Source organism: Micromys minutus (assembly GCF_963924665.1).
Source record: "Micromys minutus genome assembly, chromosome: 24".
Lineage (NCBI taxonomy): Eukaryota > Metazoa > Chordata > Mammalia > Rodentia > Muridae > Micromys > Micromys minutus.
In genome coordinates this window covers 17,687,127-17,704,846 of record NC_137959.1, presented here as the reverse complement: position 1 = coordinate 17,704,846, position 17,720 = coordinate 17,687,127, and the positions used below count along the sequence as shown (strand labels likewise).

Here is a 17,720-nt window from a genome sequence, read left to right as displayed (position 1 = left end):
AATATAAATATCTGCATTTTCTGATGGTCTTAGGAGACCTCTGTGAAAGGATCATTTGACACCAGAGGGGTCACAACTCACAAGTTGTGAACTGCTGTTCTAGAGCCTGTGAAGTCGATAGTTTTAACTTCACAGTGTTTGCTCTTATGAATCTTACAATGGTTTCTGTCTTCCTGAGAGTCACAGACTCAGTGGGCTTCAGTTACCAGTCTTTGAACATTTGAACTGAGTCAACGCTGCTTTAATGGCTTTGACTACAGACTCTTATTTGGACCTCCCAGAATCCTCCTATGTGAGGTAGTTATACTCTTACTTCAGGGGGTAGGGGAGGGTCCCAGAGCAGTTGAGTAGACTGTCAGAACACACTAACTAATCCAATCTAGTTATGGGGGTGCCAGGAGTCTATATGCTTACCCCTAGGGTCTATGCAAAAGACAAGACCCTGGAAACAAGATTTAAAAATAAGAGTGAGCCATTTATATTTTCCTCAATTAAAAAGAATCCGACAAACATGGGGAAAGATTGGCTTGAATGATTCTGTCTCCTCAGGTCATGATGTGGATACCCGGCGGTGGCTTTGAGACTGGTTCAGCCTCCATCTTTGATGGGTCTGCCCTGGCTGCCTATGAGGATGTGTTGGTTGTGAGCATCCAGTACCGCCTAGGAATATTTGGATTCTTTACGTGAGTCTCTTCTGGTGAATGGCACTCCAGACAGAAAGGGGAGCTGTGCAGCAGCTGTGGGCCATTTACCTTAGGATAAATGAACCTTCGGTGGCATTGAGTAAATTAAGTCCTAATTAGTTTGGCAATTTAGCACATTAATATAAAACTCCTCAAATCCTAGCAGTTTAAAAAGACCTCTTTCTCATCAAGGACAGTCAAAGCGTGTGTCCCTGATACAGAACAGATGTCCTTGCACATGGTTAACCAGGGCCCTAGGACCCTTCCATCTTGTGGCTCTGATGCAGATGCTCTACATCTGTATTTGACCAGCAAGGAAGAATGCATGCAGGGCCCTGGGTCAGCCTCAGGGAGGCACTCGCCGCTCCGTTCACACAGCACTGGGTAGAAGGCATTCACAGGGCCCATACAGCTGCTAAGGAGGTAGACAGAAATGTAGCCCAGAGGTGTGACCTGGAATTTTATGAATCTTATGGTCTGGGACAGGCCTGATTGGGCAAGGAGCTGGATACCATGGTGTTCATGGAATTTGGAACTTTATCATTTAAAGACTGTGAGGGTCCTAGAAGTGCCCTGATCAGAGAAGTGTAGCAGGAAGCATACTTTGGAAGAGATTGGAGACTAGACCATGCTTGACTGGTGTTCATTAACAAATGAGGGCTACTGCCCACTTACTGATCTATAGAGGGTTGACTCATAGAAGGAAGAGGAAGCGAATGTAACTCTGTGCCTGTTATCTTTCCAGCAGTCCCATGGGGCAGGTTGCTATCTCTATCCTTTGTTTCCTGAGGAATTTGAGGCCAAGTGGTTATATGACCAGCCCAAGGCCACTCAGATATGCAGTGAATTCTACGCCTAGAGATCTTAGTGACTTCTGTGAGATGGTTCTCCCTCAGGGAGGAATGGAACCACTGTGGAATGAAGGTTAAACTGGCAGGGCTTGGAGAGGGCTGAGAATGAAAACTCAGCCTTGGTCAGCCATGGTTACAGACAAAGGGGCGTAGAAGGAGGAACAGGTTAGAGAACTGGAGGATGGTAAGGGACAGGATGTTGGGATTTCTCTCACAGAATGCAAAGCCCATGGCAGTTCTTGGTCCCAGTGTCTCCTTGTTCTCTGGTATTTTCATGTGCTTCCCTGTGAGTTGCTCAATAATTCTGGGAAGCATGCAACTTTTTTGAGGCACATGCAGAGTGTGATTTGGAGAATGAATTCTGAGGGCAGAATGATCGGCTTCTAATTCTTGATCTTTCCGACAAGGACATTTAATATCTCTGTGGCTGAATTTCTCAGTCAGTTTAAAGGGGATGAATATCTTGGTGGCACGTTCGTAGATTTATCTGAAGAGAACTGGCACATGCATGGCCAGGAGGTGGCACTGCTCTATTCTCTCTGTCAGCATGGAGGACACATGGGGTGGTGGGATGTATAGTCTAGACTGTACTCAATGGACAAGCTGAAGCCCAAACAGCACAGTTTCTAGAGGCCAGTGTGACAGGGCAGAGAAAACCCAGAGAAGCAAAGAGGACAATGTCCAGAGCCATCTGTGGAGATTTTAGGAGTCAGTTGAACATTTTTCTTTTTTCTGCTGTGGGTACTGCCTTTATTGGAGTATAAGGAGGCAATTTGTGATTTTGTTATTCATTGGAATTTCTTTGAGAAAGGCTGGCTCAAGTGGCAGAGATAACCCTTAACAGCTGAACGTTTTAGGGATCCGTGGGAGCCAACGACACCCTAATATTAGACATAAAATATTGTCTGTGTACTTCTCTTAAGGACGGAATGTCCACCATTTCTGAGGAAATCCCAGAAAAAGGAGGGCTAGGCCTTATAGTGCCCTCAGCTCACGCAGGACACTGGTTCTCAATGTCCTTCCAGCTCATACCTGACTGAGACTGGGGACTGGGGACCTGACTGGGGACTGAGAGAATCATGCTGGTCAGCTAAGAACTCTCACTTTGCCTCTTACTCCAGCACACAGGACCAGCATGCCCCTGGGAACTGGGCCTTCCAGGACCAGCTGGCTGCCTTGATGTGGGTCAGGGAGAACATCAAATACTTTGGTGGAAACCCTAACTCCGTGACCATCTTTGGTGGCTCAGCAGGGGCCATAAGCATTTCTAGCCTCGTGAGTTTTCTGCTTCATGACTTGGCTGTGGGGTGGTGGTGGTGGTGGTGATGGTTTACAATCATAAAGACAATAAACATCATCTACATTTGGTTGGTGCCCTTGGATCAAATACATGTAACAATTTTTATTTCCTTAGGGTTACAAGAAAGACACCTGTATAAATTCTTTGAGAATTTTATATGTGCCCACAATGTATTTTGATTATATCCATTTTTTCTCCTCTTCTAGACTCCCCCAAGAGCCAACTCTCTAAGCCTCACATTCTTTTTATTTTGAATAACCCACCGAGCTCAGTTTGTGCTGCCCATAGCTCCATGGGTGTGGAGTGGGCCACTGGAGTAGGAAGAACATTTTAAAGAAAACATATTGCTTCACAGACACATTGTGAATCTGGGGCACAATCCATTTCATGGACAAGACAGCTTTCACCAGGAGAGTTTAGATGAATTCCTAAGATTACATAATGAGTGGTGATTGGAGGGGGAGAAAAATCCCTGTTTGTAGTCCCCCCCCCACACATGGCAGCAGGTGGCATCACACATCACAGGGTGGGAGGCTCTGAAGGAAGAAGCATCACATTTTGAACTAGGAAACCAGGAAGTAGGGATGCATGCAGTTGTGCCTGCTCAGTTACCACTCTCTCCTGAGAGCCACGTAGGTCCTTTCGGACACCAGTGTCCCCTCCTCAGCTCTACCTTTTCCACACTATTTTCTAGTACTGCCACCCTGGAGACCAAACATCTAGCATTTGGACCTTCTTGCTGGCAGGGGGAGTCACAGAAACCATAGCATTGTTCACTAGAAAAATCTCATTTAAACATGAATGATTAAAGCCATTGAAAGAACCGTAGATGCTCACATATGCCATTCATTTCCCCCTGAAAACAGGACATAGGGATTGTCCTTTTGGAGCTTGTCTGCTGCCCAGAGTTTGGATGTGGATCCTTTTGTATAAATCAGTTGCGGGACTCATTGCCTTTGAGTGTGATTTCTGAGTTTTTTTTTTTTTCCAGTCAGTACCATTTAAACATGTATACAAAGTAGCTTGTAGTTTGCAAAGTATCTTATTGCAAACTACTCTTATACTATTGTAACAATGTAACAGGTTTTTACAGTTCTCTCTAAAATATTTCACTCTTACTGATACCAATTTGACAGAGATTTTTTTAGCCACCCATATTTACTAATTCTTCCCTAGACACAATGTTTTCTTTTTATATATGAAGTTTGCTGGTTCCTATGATAGTCTCTTGCCCGTGTAGTAACAGTAAGTAGGGCAGTTGACAATACAACATTGAATGCTACACACCTGACTGTTGGGAATAGAACAGTATGAATCTGCTAGAAAATGACTGTCCCCATGTGGTCAGCATTTCTCTGACATGTTAATCAGAGACCAGTTCCATAGTAGTGGGTTAAGAGGGTTTCCACTGTGCAGTGGCCACCAGTACTGGAAGTAAGTTTTCAGTATTGCTTTCTAAGGAGAACTATGTTAACTCACTTTGTATATATTATAAGCGACATCCTTCGAGAATGAAATTGACCAGGCACCGAGTGAATGCTAGCAATCAGGCAACCTCTGCGGAGGGCAGGGGCTGGTTGGGGAAGGTGTGGTTATGGGGATGGGGAGAGGAGGGGCTGGTCAAGGAAGGGCTTGGCTTCAGAGGTGACAAAATATCTGTGACAGAGGTGCAATTATTGCTACAGTGTTTCAGAGGAACAAATGGATGCTTGGAAATATTAAGTGACTTTCCAGTAGCAAGGGAACAAAGACAGTAGAAACCCTGTCAGAATAGCTGACTTAAGTGTTCCTGAAGCCGATCATGGAGGTACACACCTGAAATCCTGGCACTCAGAGGCTGAAGCAGAAGGATGGGGGAGGGGGCTGGGTCAACAGAGTAAGATCCTAGCTTAAAAGCAGAAAACCAACCAACCAACCAACCAACAAACAAGCAAACAAAACACCCTCGAATACCCAAGCAGGGTTCTCCAGGCCAAAGCTTGGATTCCAAGGCAGCCATTCTGGGAGAATGTCTTTAAGGAAGAAATTGGTTATGATGGGTGTGATTCTGGGATAACTGATGCTGAGTCTCCTACATTCTCTTTCCAGATTCTGTCTCCTTTGAGCATAGGGTTGTTCCACAGAGCCATCATGCAGAGCGGAGTGGCCATCATCCCCAGTCTGAAGAGCCTTGATAATGAACTGAAACATGATGTAGGTAAACTGTTTGTATCTCTTCTTAGTGCTCAAAAGCCCACAGGCTGCCTGTTTCTCATAGGCGTAGATTTCCTTACTGACCATGTCCAAAGAACCTCATGCCAGTCCAAGGGCTGTCTTGGACCTATATGGAGGGTCTGTTCAACAGGAAACGGACCAGCTACACAGCACAGTACAGCACTATTGTGCCCATGGGTGTGTGTATGTGTGTCATGGAACAGCAGTTCTTAATCTTGTGGGTCACAACCCCAGGAGGGGGGAGTCGAGTGGCCTTTTTATATGAGTTGCTTAAGATCATCAGATAACAGACATATTTATGTTATAATTCATTATTATTTACTTTTATTTTTTTATATATGTGAGCACACTGTCACTGTCTTCAGACAGGCCAGAAGAGGGCATTGGATCCCATTACAGATGGTTGTGAGCCACCATGTGGTTGCTGGGAATTGAACTCAATCCTCTGGAAGAGCAGTCAGTGCTCTTAACTGCTGAGCCATCTCTCCAGCCCCTGGGAATTATATAACACTAGTATAATAGTAGCAAACAGTAGCAAAATTACAGTAATAAGGTAGCAATAAAAATAATTTATGGTTAGGGGCCAGTACAACAAAGAACTGTATTAAAGGGTCACAGCATTAGGAAGGTTTAGAGCCACTGTCACAGAAGAAAGGAGTCCAGCTACACAATGCAGCAGTATTGTTGTGCCTGAGTGTGCACATACTCGTTACAGTTCTTAAATAGTTTTTGTGGGGATACAGATCAGTCCTGGTATTCTTATTCTGTACAGTTAATCTTCTGTGCCTGCCATATTTTATGCTACCCTAGAGAGTCATGTTGAGAAAGACACTGAGGCTGTTTTCAGGGCCGTGGTATAATGGCTGATAGAGTTCAGGGGATGAGGTAGGGTGTATATCCCAGATACTTGTTATCCCCTGGAAAGTAGTCATTCAATAGGTGCAATGTTCTTTTTCTTTTCCTTCCTTCCTTCCTTCCTTCCTTCCTTCCTTCCTTCCTTCCTTCCTTCTTTCCTTCTTTCCTTCCTTTCTTCCTTTCTTTCTCCTCCTGCCTGTTCCCCTCTGTTCCCCTCCCTCCATCCCTCTTTCCTCCCTCCTCCCTCCTCTTCCCTCCCTCCTCCCTCCCTCACTTTGCTTCCTTCTCTTGGAGTGGATGTCTCACTGTGTTACCTTGACTGGTCTCAAATTTCTGGGCTGAAAAGACCTTCCTATCTCAGTCTCTAGAGCATATGGGACTATACTGTTAACCCCTTCAATAGGATCATGTGGTACATTTTCTTAAACATGATGTAGAAAATAATATATACAACCCCCAACACCTAAATAATATCATAAGATTGTGAACTATCATCAATGCAGATGAATACTGATTTCGGTAATGCTTAATTAAGCAAAGATACTTTCAGCTTATGCGTCATTCATTCACTCTCAAAGCACTCATTGAGCTTGTGTCGTTTCTCAGTGATCTATTAAGAATCATGACTTTATCAATGGAGAACGCATATTCTCAACCAGAGAAGACTATAATCTTTTGGTTATGGAGGATGTTACCTGGAGTCTGTGGATTGGTGTGGAAGGTTGTTCTTGAATGACCTAAAGTCACCTGTAGCCACTATATGCTGGCCATGAATGCAACTTATGTTCAATCCTCAAAGCATTCATGACACCCAGAGAATAAGGACAGTTGTAAATGCCTAATTTCTACAAGTATGGGAAGCTTAATGGTAGGGCACAATGATGTTCAGCAATGACTTGGTAGGTAAGGTAGGAATACTGGAGTATATGGGATCAGGGGATGAAGAGCATTATGGGACTTCAATGATCTGGAAGGATGTCCTAGAGAAGGCAGGGCTTGGGCCTCAAATTAGAGAAAAAAGCAAATAGAAGCAAATATAAAATAATTGTAAAATGAAAAAAGTAAGATTGTATCTTTAAAGATAGAGAAAGGACCCATAGAGATTTCTAGCCATGTATGGGGCTGAAACTTAATCAGTAGAGATCAACTTGGCATGGTTCCCAAATCCTACCTCAGCTGATGACTTGATCTTCCAAAGCTGTTCCTCACTCTTTAGGTCCAAGCACACTTAGTACCTCAAGATCAGAACCTTGTACATTGTAGCTGAGTCTACAGGACTAGTATATCTGTGACTAGGAAGGAACCCTGATTCCAATCCATGGCTGTAGACTGACAACCCCTTTCTCCCAGCTCTGGAAGCCATGAGAGTTAGGATAGCACAAATCTAACTTCAGTATAGCTACATTGACCTACGGAGAATCGGTGGCATGCTAGACCTCACTCAGATGGACCAACCAAGGCTGGTAGCGGCTACTTTCCAGTTTGTTGTTCCTCTGGATGCATTCAGTACCGATGTCTGTCTGCCCTCTCTGTAAACAGTTGCAGGTCATTGCAAATGTCTGTGATTGTAATGTATCAGACTCCAAAGCTTTGCTGGAGTGCCTGAGGAAAAAGTCTTCTCTGGAGTTGCTGAGCCTTGGCCAGGTGAGGAGGGAGGAGAAAAGCTGGGGGAGGGGTGGGTAACTCAGTAGATGGAGTGGCTATATATTATATCCCTTAATTTATTTTGATCTTTTTAATTTTAATTTTGACCTATTTTTACAAGAGAGTGGTTGGAGACTCATGAAAACCTCTGAATGTTGTGGGGTTTTCGACTCTTAAAAGTGATTTAAAGAACATTGTGGGTTAGTTGTTCAGCCTGGGTTGTTGTTTAGACATTGAAGGCATCACCCTGGGAATAGGGCTCTGTTTGTACCACATGATCCCAAGCTAAAGGCAAGACTGATAGCTGGGAGTTCTAATTGGAAGTAACTTTCTGGTTGTAACAGAATATTCTAAAATCTCAGTTGCCTAAAAAAGAGTGACTGGAGACACACCTGCTGCTGTAGGCATTCAACCAAAGTCTGGCTGGCACTTGTGGATTTCCATCATTATATGACTAATGACAAATCTTGAGAGTCTGCTAGTCCTCAGATGTTTAAGATTGTTACTTATCAGACTCAAATGTTTGTAGCTACTTGGCAAGGATCAAACTCCTGTAGTCTAGAGTCTACAAAGTGGGTAATAAAGACCCACCAATGTAAGCTCATGCATAGTTCCTTCTACCCAATTTCCTAAACAGGAACCTAAAGAGAGGAAACATGATCAGGGATGGGGAGAGAGCTCATCCAAAAAAATCATTTACTGCATAAGCCCTGATGATGTGAGTTCAATGCCTGGAACCCACACAAAGGAGAAAGGGGAGAACAATCTCACTCAGCTGTCTTCTGGCCCCACAAAGACAGTGGTATGCACGAACCCATGCCACAGCCCCTCCTAAAAGTACCTGAAAAAGATCAAAAGTAGTTTTTGCTTTCTGAGGCTCAACACACAGTAATGGGTTTGAACCCACTTTTCTCATCCAAGCAACTTCTATTCTTCCCTTTTTGGGTAGAAGCTCTCAAGCTTTATCAGGCATCAATCAGTTTCACCTGGAGCAGCCCCAATGAAAGTCTGCTGGACTGCCCTAAGAGTTGCAGACCCGAGAATTTATGTATCTAAAAAACTTCCAGATACCACTGATGGTGCTCTATGAACCCCTTTGCGATCTACTGTGCTAGGCTCTTATTTTTTATTGTGTGATATTATTATTGTTGACAAACCACAGCACAGAAAAGGTTAGATAATTTTTCCTCTTAAATGCACGACAGGCCAGATCAGAAATGAATACATTTGGCTAGGCCAATAGTGTTTTGCTTCTCCTTCGAATGCATTTGGGCTTCCGAGAACAGTAGATTTTTGTAAACAGAAACAACTGTTGGTTTTTCTTTTCCTTGTTGCAGAAAGCAAAGTCATTTACTCGAGTGGTCGACGGCTCTTTCTTTCCTCAAGAACCGATAGAATTGTTGTCTCAAAAGACATTTAAAACAGTTCCTTCTATCATTGGAGTCAATAACCAGGAGTGTGGCTACTTATTGCCCATGGTAAGCATGCTGCCTGTCCTCCCTGCCTCTGCCTCTACAGCACAGCAACTGTTTGCTTTCATAGATACCCTTGTGTGATACAAATTGGTAGCCCATTGATATTCATGTAGCAATAAACTTCCCACTGACCCGAAGAGGGGTCATAGTCTGCTAAGGGAGGAATTTATTTGGCTTGTGATTTCAGCCAGTAGAAGCAAAAACAGTATAGTTTCAGCATTTGGAGATGGCATTGCATGATGGAGAAGTAGAAAGAAAAGGCTATGTGCAGAAGAAGTCCAGCATAAAGAGGCTGCTTTACTTTGTAATGACTCACCCCCTTGCAAACTAACCAGGTCCTAGGAAATTTACAGTAATCTCTTATATGGATGCTGCTCCTGTGACCCAATCACTTTCACCTAGGTCCTATTTCTTAGAGATTTACTATCGCACAACACATTTATAATGGGAACCAAACTTCTAGCACATGAACACATGGTTGGACATACTCGGTCACATCTAAACTAAAGGCAAGAAGAACTGGAGTCTGGAGGATTCACACTATATCAGTCTTGGCACTTAGACTGATTTATTGCAAAAGAAGCAACTGTATACAGAAGAGAGTTGCATCCACTGTCTTTACTAAAAACAAACAAAACAACCCCTACAGTTACTATTTCAGATAGATTTGGGAAACTTCACTCCTTCAAATTATATCAAGTCTTGGTCCAGGCATTTTGACTTCCAAGAACCCAACAAAGATTGCTTCTGCTGTGGACTTATGAAAAGTAGAGAAATTGTATCCACGTAGCGACCCAGAACCTTCTATTGTAGACATTCATAGCTTCCTGTCACGTCACATTCTCCAGGGCTGAAGAGTGGGTATGCATAATTAAAGGTGGCTTTTAGAGCATGCCGAGAACAATGAAGAACACAGGGTGGGGAGGAGTCATCTCCAGGAGTATGAAAGGGCAATGAGGATAAGTCCTCTGAGGAGAGATGGATGGTCGAACAGATGCCTAGGTAAGCAGAGGGACGGACACTTTCTGGACGCTGGGAAAAGCTTTTCATCGCTTTACAAATTTGGAGGAGAGGTCAAATTCATTATCACATCAAAACTCACTTAGACCACCCTCTATGTTTGAAATGGGCAGGGTTGCAGGGAGATAGGACTAAGAAATAAAGGAATCAATGACTGTAAACCACTGTGACCAGTCCCCGGAGTGCCTTCCACATACCAGGCACATAGCACATGAACGGGAACTTGCAAGCAGGCACCGTCTCTTCTGCTTTATAGTTAAAAACCTGCCCTTCAGAGGGTGAGAGTGGTGTTCTTGTCTCCTAGCTAATAAGGAGAAGGTGGTAACTTTACACATTTAACCTCTGCCTTTAAATAGCCTGGTGTGTTATATGCCCACAGTAAATGCTAGCTTTTAGAATAATGCTGAGAACCAGGGGGAATCAGTACTGAGATCTGCACCATGGGACACGTTGCCTATGGGTTTCATCCAAATCTGTTCTTATTTACTGGAGATCTATGGCAAATTCAGTTCTTAAAACGTGTCTGTGGGAAATTGTCAGGGAAGAAGATGACACGATTTTTCAAGTAAAAGTATTTGACTAGTGAATTGTAGGTCTACCTGATGTGGTTTTTAACCTGTAGCACTGCCAGGAAATATCACCAACTAATTCTACAGAGCGTCAGCCATGTAAGAACTGCCACCGTGAGTGTTTTCCAAAGAGCGACTCTAGTCCAGCGTCAGCATTCTTGGTGGGTGGTTCATTGTTTTTATCTTGCAAGTAAGGAATCAGAGACATGAATAATTATTAGCAGATTCACCACACCCTTCATCTCCAGGTCCCTGAAAGGTCCTCACCCCCCCCACCCGAGTCTCACCACTTTTTACAGCTGGCCTCTTACTGGTCATGATTGAAAAGGTTTTGGAAGGAGAGTAACAAGCCACTGGCTTCTCTGTAAATCTGGGGTCAAAACTAAGCACATATCACTATAACAAAGTGAGAGTCTTGACATCTTAAACCCTGGAAGTGTATCTTCTCACAGTTTTGGAGTCCCCCGTGCCTGAAACCAACTTGTCACAAGTTTGGCTTCTCTCTGACTGGTGGATAGTCACTTTCTCACTGGGTTCAGTATAATGTGTCCTTATGCTTGGATTCCTGGTATCTGTGTTTGAATTCATCTTCTTGGGGTGCCTTTAGTGGACATATTGAAGTAGTGTCACTGCTTTAAAGATCAAATACTGTTCTGCTCTGATGTACAGGGTTCAGGGAGGGGTGTTCAGCACTTCAACATACAACTTTAATCCAGCTGATAGCCCGTAACCACTGGGACTCCCCAAGGCCACAGGTATGACAGGGAATGGCTGCCTTTGATAAGACATTCATTGACCAACTGATAGTCGCCAGTGCTACTATGCATGGATACCTGGGGCCGAGTGGGCTTTTGTCTATGCAGTTTCCATTGGGGGGAAAATTACATGTTCAGGTCCTGTTTTGCTTTCTTGATGCCCAGGTGGTTCACAGAGAATACCCTGTTTCTCTTCACAGAGGGACACACCTGAGATTCTCCTCGGCTCCAATGAGTCAACTGCTCTTACCTTGATCCATGTTTTGCTGGTAAGTGACTGTGTGTGATGTGGCTCTCCAGAGAGTCATTCACTTGGCAAATATCCCTGCCTCACACAGATGGATAGAGCTGAGAGTGCAGACATTCAACAGTGACTAGTTAATCAATGAACTGATTCTGTAGACTTACCATTGGCCCGCAATCCCTTATTGCCACAATTCTTAAGCCCTAACAATTCTAAAAACCCAAAGGCTTTTGTTGCCTTTATATTAGCCAAAAGGGAGCTGTGACTCCTGGACCTTTTCATGTTTAAGCATTCATTTTATTTATTTATGCCATTATTTATGTTTCTGGGACATCTGATTATCATTTGAAAAGTTATGAATTATAAAATATACAGGGGGCTAGAATTCTCTATTTACTATGTGTCCATCAGGTATTGTATAAACGTCCAGCATTAACATTTCAGATTTTAGAAACAAACATAGCATAAGCATCAGGTCTAACTCTAAACAGGATGTGGAGACCAATTTATTTCTTTCCTTTTTGCTCCTTCCTTTTATCTTCTTTCTTTCCATATATTTATTTGGCATGATCTCAATGCCAAAGTTCATGGAACATACATTTACTGGAACCAAACATTCTAGCACTTTCCCTTGTGATAAGATGTGGTGTGAGATGGACAGATTTGGCCATGTCTGTGACATTGAAGCAGATCTCCATGGCCTGTGATGTCCACAGGGGGAATCTGGGTCACTCCTTTCAAGGAGAAAGTATTTTAGGGGGGACTCGAGTAAGTGGAGCATGGAAGGAACTATAGGGTCCACCGAGGAGCTGGAGAATGATCGGGTGAGGGTGTGACTGCAGCCAGCGAGGACCCATGAGACTGTTAGATGTCAGAGATGGTGCATGAATTCACTGAAGTGCCAAGAAACAGGGAAGGTTTCTTCTAGCTGCAGAGGGCCTGTCTGGGTGGACCCGGGAACCCATTAGCTCCTGGGATGGGAAGAGAGATGTGTAGTGAGTCTTGACTACCCAGTGAGGTGAACTGAGTCTGAAGATGGAAGGACATTCAAGATATAAACTGAGTAATGGGTTCTCTCCAGCGGGATGGTAGATGCCCTCTTGGAGGAGAGTTCCACTGGGCTGGGTAATAGGGAAAGGGACAGTGGAGGAGAGGACGGGTGTTTCAGATGTTGAATGTGTCAGGAGTGGGTATGAGTAGATTTTCTGGGGAGGCACAAGGACAAACAATGAGGTGCAACACCTCTGAGAAAGACCTGGCAGCATGCAGGGTCTCCCTCACAAGTGGTGGGCAGTTCTCTGGCCTTGCTTCAGAAGCCTGAAAGTCTGCCTTGTGACTATCTTTGGGTGGCTTGTCAGTGGCTGAACAGCTTCTCTACTTGGACACCTCCAGGCCTGGAAGGTCTGTTCCTCTCACAGTCCAAGCAGATAGGCTTTTGTACCACAGACTGCACTGCAGCCATTCTCTCGTGCCATGAGCCTGACTAAACCAGCCTCAGCCTGCTGAAGTCCTGAAGGGTGAGTCTCCGCTGCACCCCCAGATGTGGCTTACGCAGCTTTACCTTCAAAACCCACAGCAAAGTGCCCAAGGTTGTGCTGCCAAAGCAAAGGCGTAAGGAACAACAAAGTTCCCTAGATCAGTGAACCCTTTTAAAACAGTCGCCATGCTGACAGGCTCTTGGAACCTCAAAACGCTGACCTACAGTCCGCCACTGGTGCTCAGGGCTGGGGCAAGGCTAGAAGAGTGGGAGGCAGCAGGAGTTGGGGTGCAGAAGGCACTCAGTTGTCCCATGGGAGCGCTCAGCACTGGTGAACAGGAACCAAGTGCTGCTCTCTGTCAAGCAGCATGGTATGCTTGTCCTCTAGTGCAAACCTTAGAATGACCCATTTAAAAATGACAGACAAGGAGACTGAGGCTGCAAGACACCAGATGACTTAGAAGGACAGATTAACCCAGGAGCAGGGGTGGTTTTATGGATGTGTGACCAGTGTGTCATACACCACTTCCTGCTCCTTCAACTCGAAGCTCTGCTGTCCACACCTGGAAATTCTTAATAAATTTGGGACACAAGACCTCAGCTTTCCATTTTGTAATGAGCACCACCAGTGTGTACAGTGTGGCCCAGGCCATGGGGTTTGAATACAGACTTACGAAAGAACTGTGCAATCCTAGGATTGCTGGGAGGTGACATGAGGCAATGCATAGGCTGTATTTACAATTTTACAGGCTAATGATTAATTAACAGGTTGGCCATTGTTGACTTGGATTTCCTATGACCATAAATTTTTCTTTTTTCCTCTTTCTCTCTTTTTTCCCTTTCCCTTCACCTTTTCTCTTCCTTCCTCTGTCCCTCCCTCCCTCTCTTCCTTCTTCTCTTTTCACAGCACGTTCCCCCCCAGTATTTGCACGTTGTGTCTAAAGAGTACTTCCATGGCAAACATTCTCTGACGGACATCCGAGACACTTTATTGGACTTGTTTGGAGATGTGTTCTTTGTGGTTCCTGGTCTGGTCACAGCTCGGTATCACAGAGGTAAGTCCCTGAAGAGCACCTCCTCAAGGACACAGACAGTGAGACAGGAGGTCACAGGGACCATGTTTCCCACTGAGGACCCATCCCTGGGCTCCTTCACTGTGAGGATCTCTTTGGGGTGTTAATGATGGAAGAATGCTATGCCCATCTTTGTGGCTCAGAAACATAGACCACTTATTTCAGTCTTTACTTTCTTCAGTTTTCTCTCTGGAGCTGTTTGTTTTCAAAACATCTTAGCTATAGGAGTAAAAGGGAGAAATAAGATAGGAGAAAAAAAAATCCTTGAGGAGCAGATATAAAGGTAACCTCCTTTCATCCGTTCCTCCCCCTCCTATCCCCTACCCTCCTTCCTTCTGTTTTTCTTCTAACAAATACTTATCACTTCCACACCAGAACTTTTGTTATTGTTTTTGCTTTTTTTTAAAAAAAGAAATAAAGTAAACAAAGAAAGAAGAATGTATTGCTTACCTACAGGAAACATTACAAATACTGAATAGAGCCTTTAAATCAACTATTTTAAATATGGAGTGGCAGGTGTGCTAACTACTGTCTCACCACCGCCTGAGCAAAACTGTACTATTTTTAATATGTTTAAATATCTAAAGGAAACCATGAGACTAAAGTATCACTAAATAGTGGCATTAAAGAGATAGAAGTTATTTCTTAAAATTGAGAAGAAACTGAATAAAGTGGAAAGACACAACAGCTGAAATGAACAAGTTACTCCAGGATTCACCACTGCTCTGTGCACGAGAGAAAGAACAAGGCACTTAGTTGTGCCCTTTGAGACTCAGTCTAAAAGAGAAAAGAATAAAGCGCACAGTAATCCTGGAGGACAATGTGATCAACCAAACATATGTCTAATAAGACCCCAAGAAAGACAAGAGAGAGAAAAGAGGCAGGAAGAATAAGTAATGGACAGAATGTTCCAAAGTTGTTTAAAGTCTGGCATCCAAGAATGTCAACAGCCCACATACAGGAAAAACTTAGAGAGACCACAAAGAGACACATTGTATCTAAAGGCAGAGATCACTCAAAGAGCTTCATGGGCACAGAGAGCTGATACTTGTCATCTACCAACCAGATAACCACAGGATCTATCAAATGAAGTGATGATGGTCAGAAAACACTTTCCCCATTCCCCTCCCCAATCTCTACCCGTGTTCATGGATAGCCTCTACTCCTCCCCACTCTCTTCCCTACCCCCTCAACTCCCCTCCCCATGCCCTAAATAAACTCAATTTCATACTAAAAAAAAGTCCAACATGATATAATGAATATCATGATGAGAGTTCAATACATGAAAATCATCCATTCTCTCTTCACACATTTACCTCCCTCCCCTCCCCCATTCTGTTGCTTGCTCCTTCCCTTCCCTCAAACAACTGTCTCCTCTTTCTTTCTCTCTTTTGATAATTCTCTATATGCATGTGTGTGTTTATAAAGAAACACACATTCATGCATGCATTCTTTCTCTCTCTCTCTCTCTCTCTCTCTCTCTCTCTCTCTCTCTCTCTCTCTCTCACACACACACACACACATCACATGTAAGAGAAAATGTGGACTATTTCCCAAATGTTTTCATGTCTCTTAGCAAAATATCTGTGCAAGTTCTTTGTTCTATTAACTGAGAATTATTATTTTTTGTTGTTTTAGAAATTCTTTGTCTATTACACAGACTAACTCCATTTGAAATGTGATTTGCAATAATTTGCAAGATGTTCTATAGGTTTATTTTCTCTTCTGTTGATAATGGGTAGCAGGATGCTGGTGTGAAATGCTCACGCATGTTGCCTCACTTGTGTTTTCTTTGTTAGTTGTGTATTTTATATTGTAATCTTAGAAACCACTGCTAAATGCAAGACAATGGGAATTAAAAAAATATTTATATTTGTTGTGTTTAAGTGTGTGGGTGTGTGTGCATGCACACGTTGGATTAATGAACAAATTCTGTGTAGTCAATAAATGATTATGCATAATATTTGCATAATCTATGCATAATAATGCATAAATGATTATGATATTTGTCAAAGCTCCTCAAATTCTACATTTGAAGTAGGTACATTTTATTATGTGAGAAAGAAGCACAAAGAGAGGGAATAATTGTAAGGCAGATGTATGATGCTGTCTTGTTGGAAGAGATTGCAAGAAACGAGCTGATAACTAGAGGAAAATTTGGGACCAAATGTGTGTTTTTGCATGGGGGTGCCTGTGTGCTCAAGTTTATGTGTGATGTTTCAGAGAAAGGACCTTTGTTGAAGGAGGTGGGATAAAGGTTGCATGTATGTAGACTCTTTTGTGAAGGGAAATTCTGGTGCCTCCAGACATCTGAACCAGGGTGAAAGACAGGAAGTTACATGGGACATCTGGGCTCAGTATAAAACTTTTTTTAAAGTAGAATTATTTTCTTCTCAGAGTGTGCATAAGGCTGTCACATTTTTGTCACTAGGGGTGATAAGAATGGTATAGAGGGGCATTCCAGCCTCCAATGAGGAAGGAAAGGAAAGAAGGAAGGAAGGAAAGAAAGAAGGAAGGAAAAAAGGAAGGAGGGAAGAAAAGAAAGAAAGAAGAAAAGAAGGAAGGAAGACAGGCAGGCTAGTTTATGGAGCATCTTTGAGTTTGCACACCTCTGAGTCTGTAAATTTGGGCCTTGACAGGTAAGGATGCAGGGCTAAGCCTACCTGATGTTTTCTGCCCCACCTCTTTCAGATGCTGGTGGACCTGTATATTTTTATGAGTTTCAGCACCGACCCCAGTGCTTTCAAAACCTAAGGCCAGCCTTTGTGAAGGCCGACCACACAGATGAGATCCGTTTTGTCTTTGGAGGCCCCTTCCTGAAGGGTGATGTGGTCATGTTTGGTAAGTGGCTGTGGGCTCCTCTTGCAGAGACATGGGATGTGGAATCTGGTGAGAAGAGTCAATTCCTCAACTGCTGCTGTAAAGCTCTGCTCATCCCGCCCCACCACACTCTTCAAGAGTCAGTAAGAGCTGGCTGGCTGGGATTTCAATAACTCAGTGCTTTTTAAGTGTATATGTGTTACACAGCTCACCCCCCCCCACACACACACAGGGGTGGGAGAAGGAGAGGAGGAAAAGAAAGATGGAGGAGGAGGAGAGAGAGGGAGGAGGTGGAGGAAAAGGGAGAAAGGAGGAGGAAAGGAGAGAGAGAGTAGGAAGGAAGGAGGGAGGGAAGGATAGAGAGATAGATAGATAGATAGATAGATAGATAGAGATAGAGAGAGAGAGAGAGAGAGAGAGAGAGAGAGAGAGAGAGAGAGAGAGAGAGAGGGGGAGGCTAAAAAGTTACAAGCAATCCCCCATAGGAACAACCAGTAAAACATTTAGTTTTAGACGCCATGAAATGGATGGAGGGTCTTCACTAACAGCCTTTGGCAGAGGATAGAGGTTTTTCTTGAGATTTGTAAACTGCATTTTAGCCATTTTTTTAAATCTATTTATCCTTATTTCAGAGATAATGATGACAGAGCTACCCCTAAGGTGCTTTTTGTTTGTTTGTTTGTTGTTGGTTGTTTTTGTTTTTACAATAAGAATGAAGCTAAATGATTGTTATAAAGCAA

At 43.5% G+C, this 17,720-nt stretch overlaps 1 protein-coding gene across 1 annotated transcript in view; it reads left to right on the top strand.

The window, feature by feature from the left end:
• The window catches only part of CES5A (carboxylesterase 5A), a 66,793-nt gene that overhangs the window by 47,443 nt on the left and 1,630 nt on the right, over positions 1-17,720 (top strand). The window contains exons 6-13 of the mRNA XM_080937065.1: positions 550-683; positions 2,656-2,809; positions 4,923-5,027; positions 7,443-7,547; positions 8,885-9,025; positions 11,567-11,635; positions 13,995-14,142; positions 16,852-17,001. Of these exons, the coding sequence (XP_080793191.1) occupies positions 550-683; positions 2,656-2,809; positions 4,923-5,027; positions 7,443-7,547; positions 8,885-9,025; positions 11,567-11,635; positions 13,995-14,142; positions 16,852-17,001 (1,006 nt within the window). The remainder of the gene's footprint in view (positions 1-549; positions 684-2,655; positions 2,810-4,922; positions 5,028-7,442; positions 7,548-8,884; positions 9,026-11,566; positions 11,636-13,994; positions 14,143-16,851; positions 17,002-17,720) is intronic.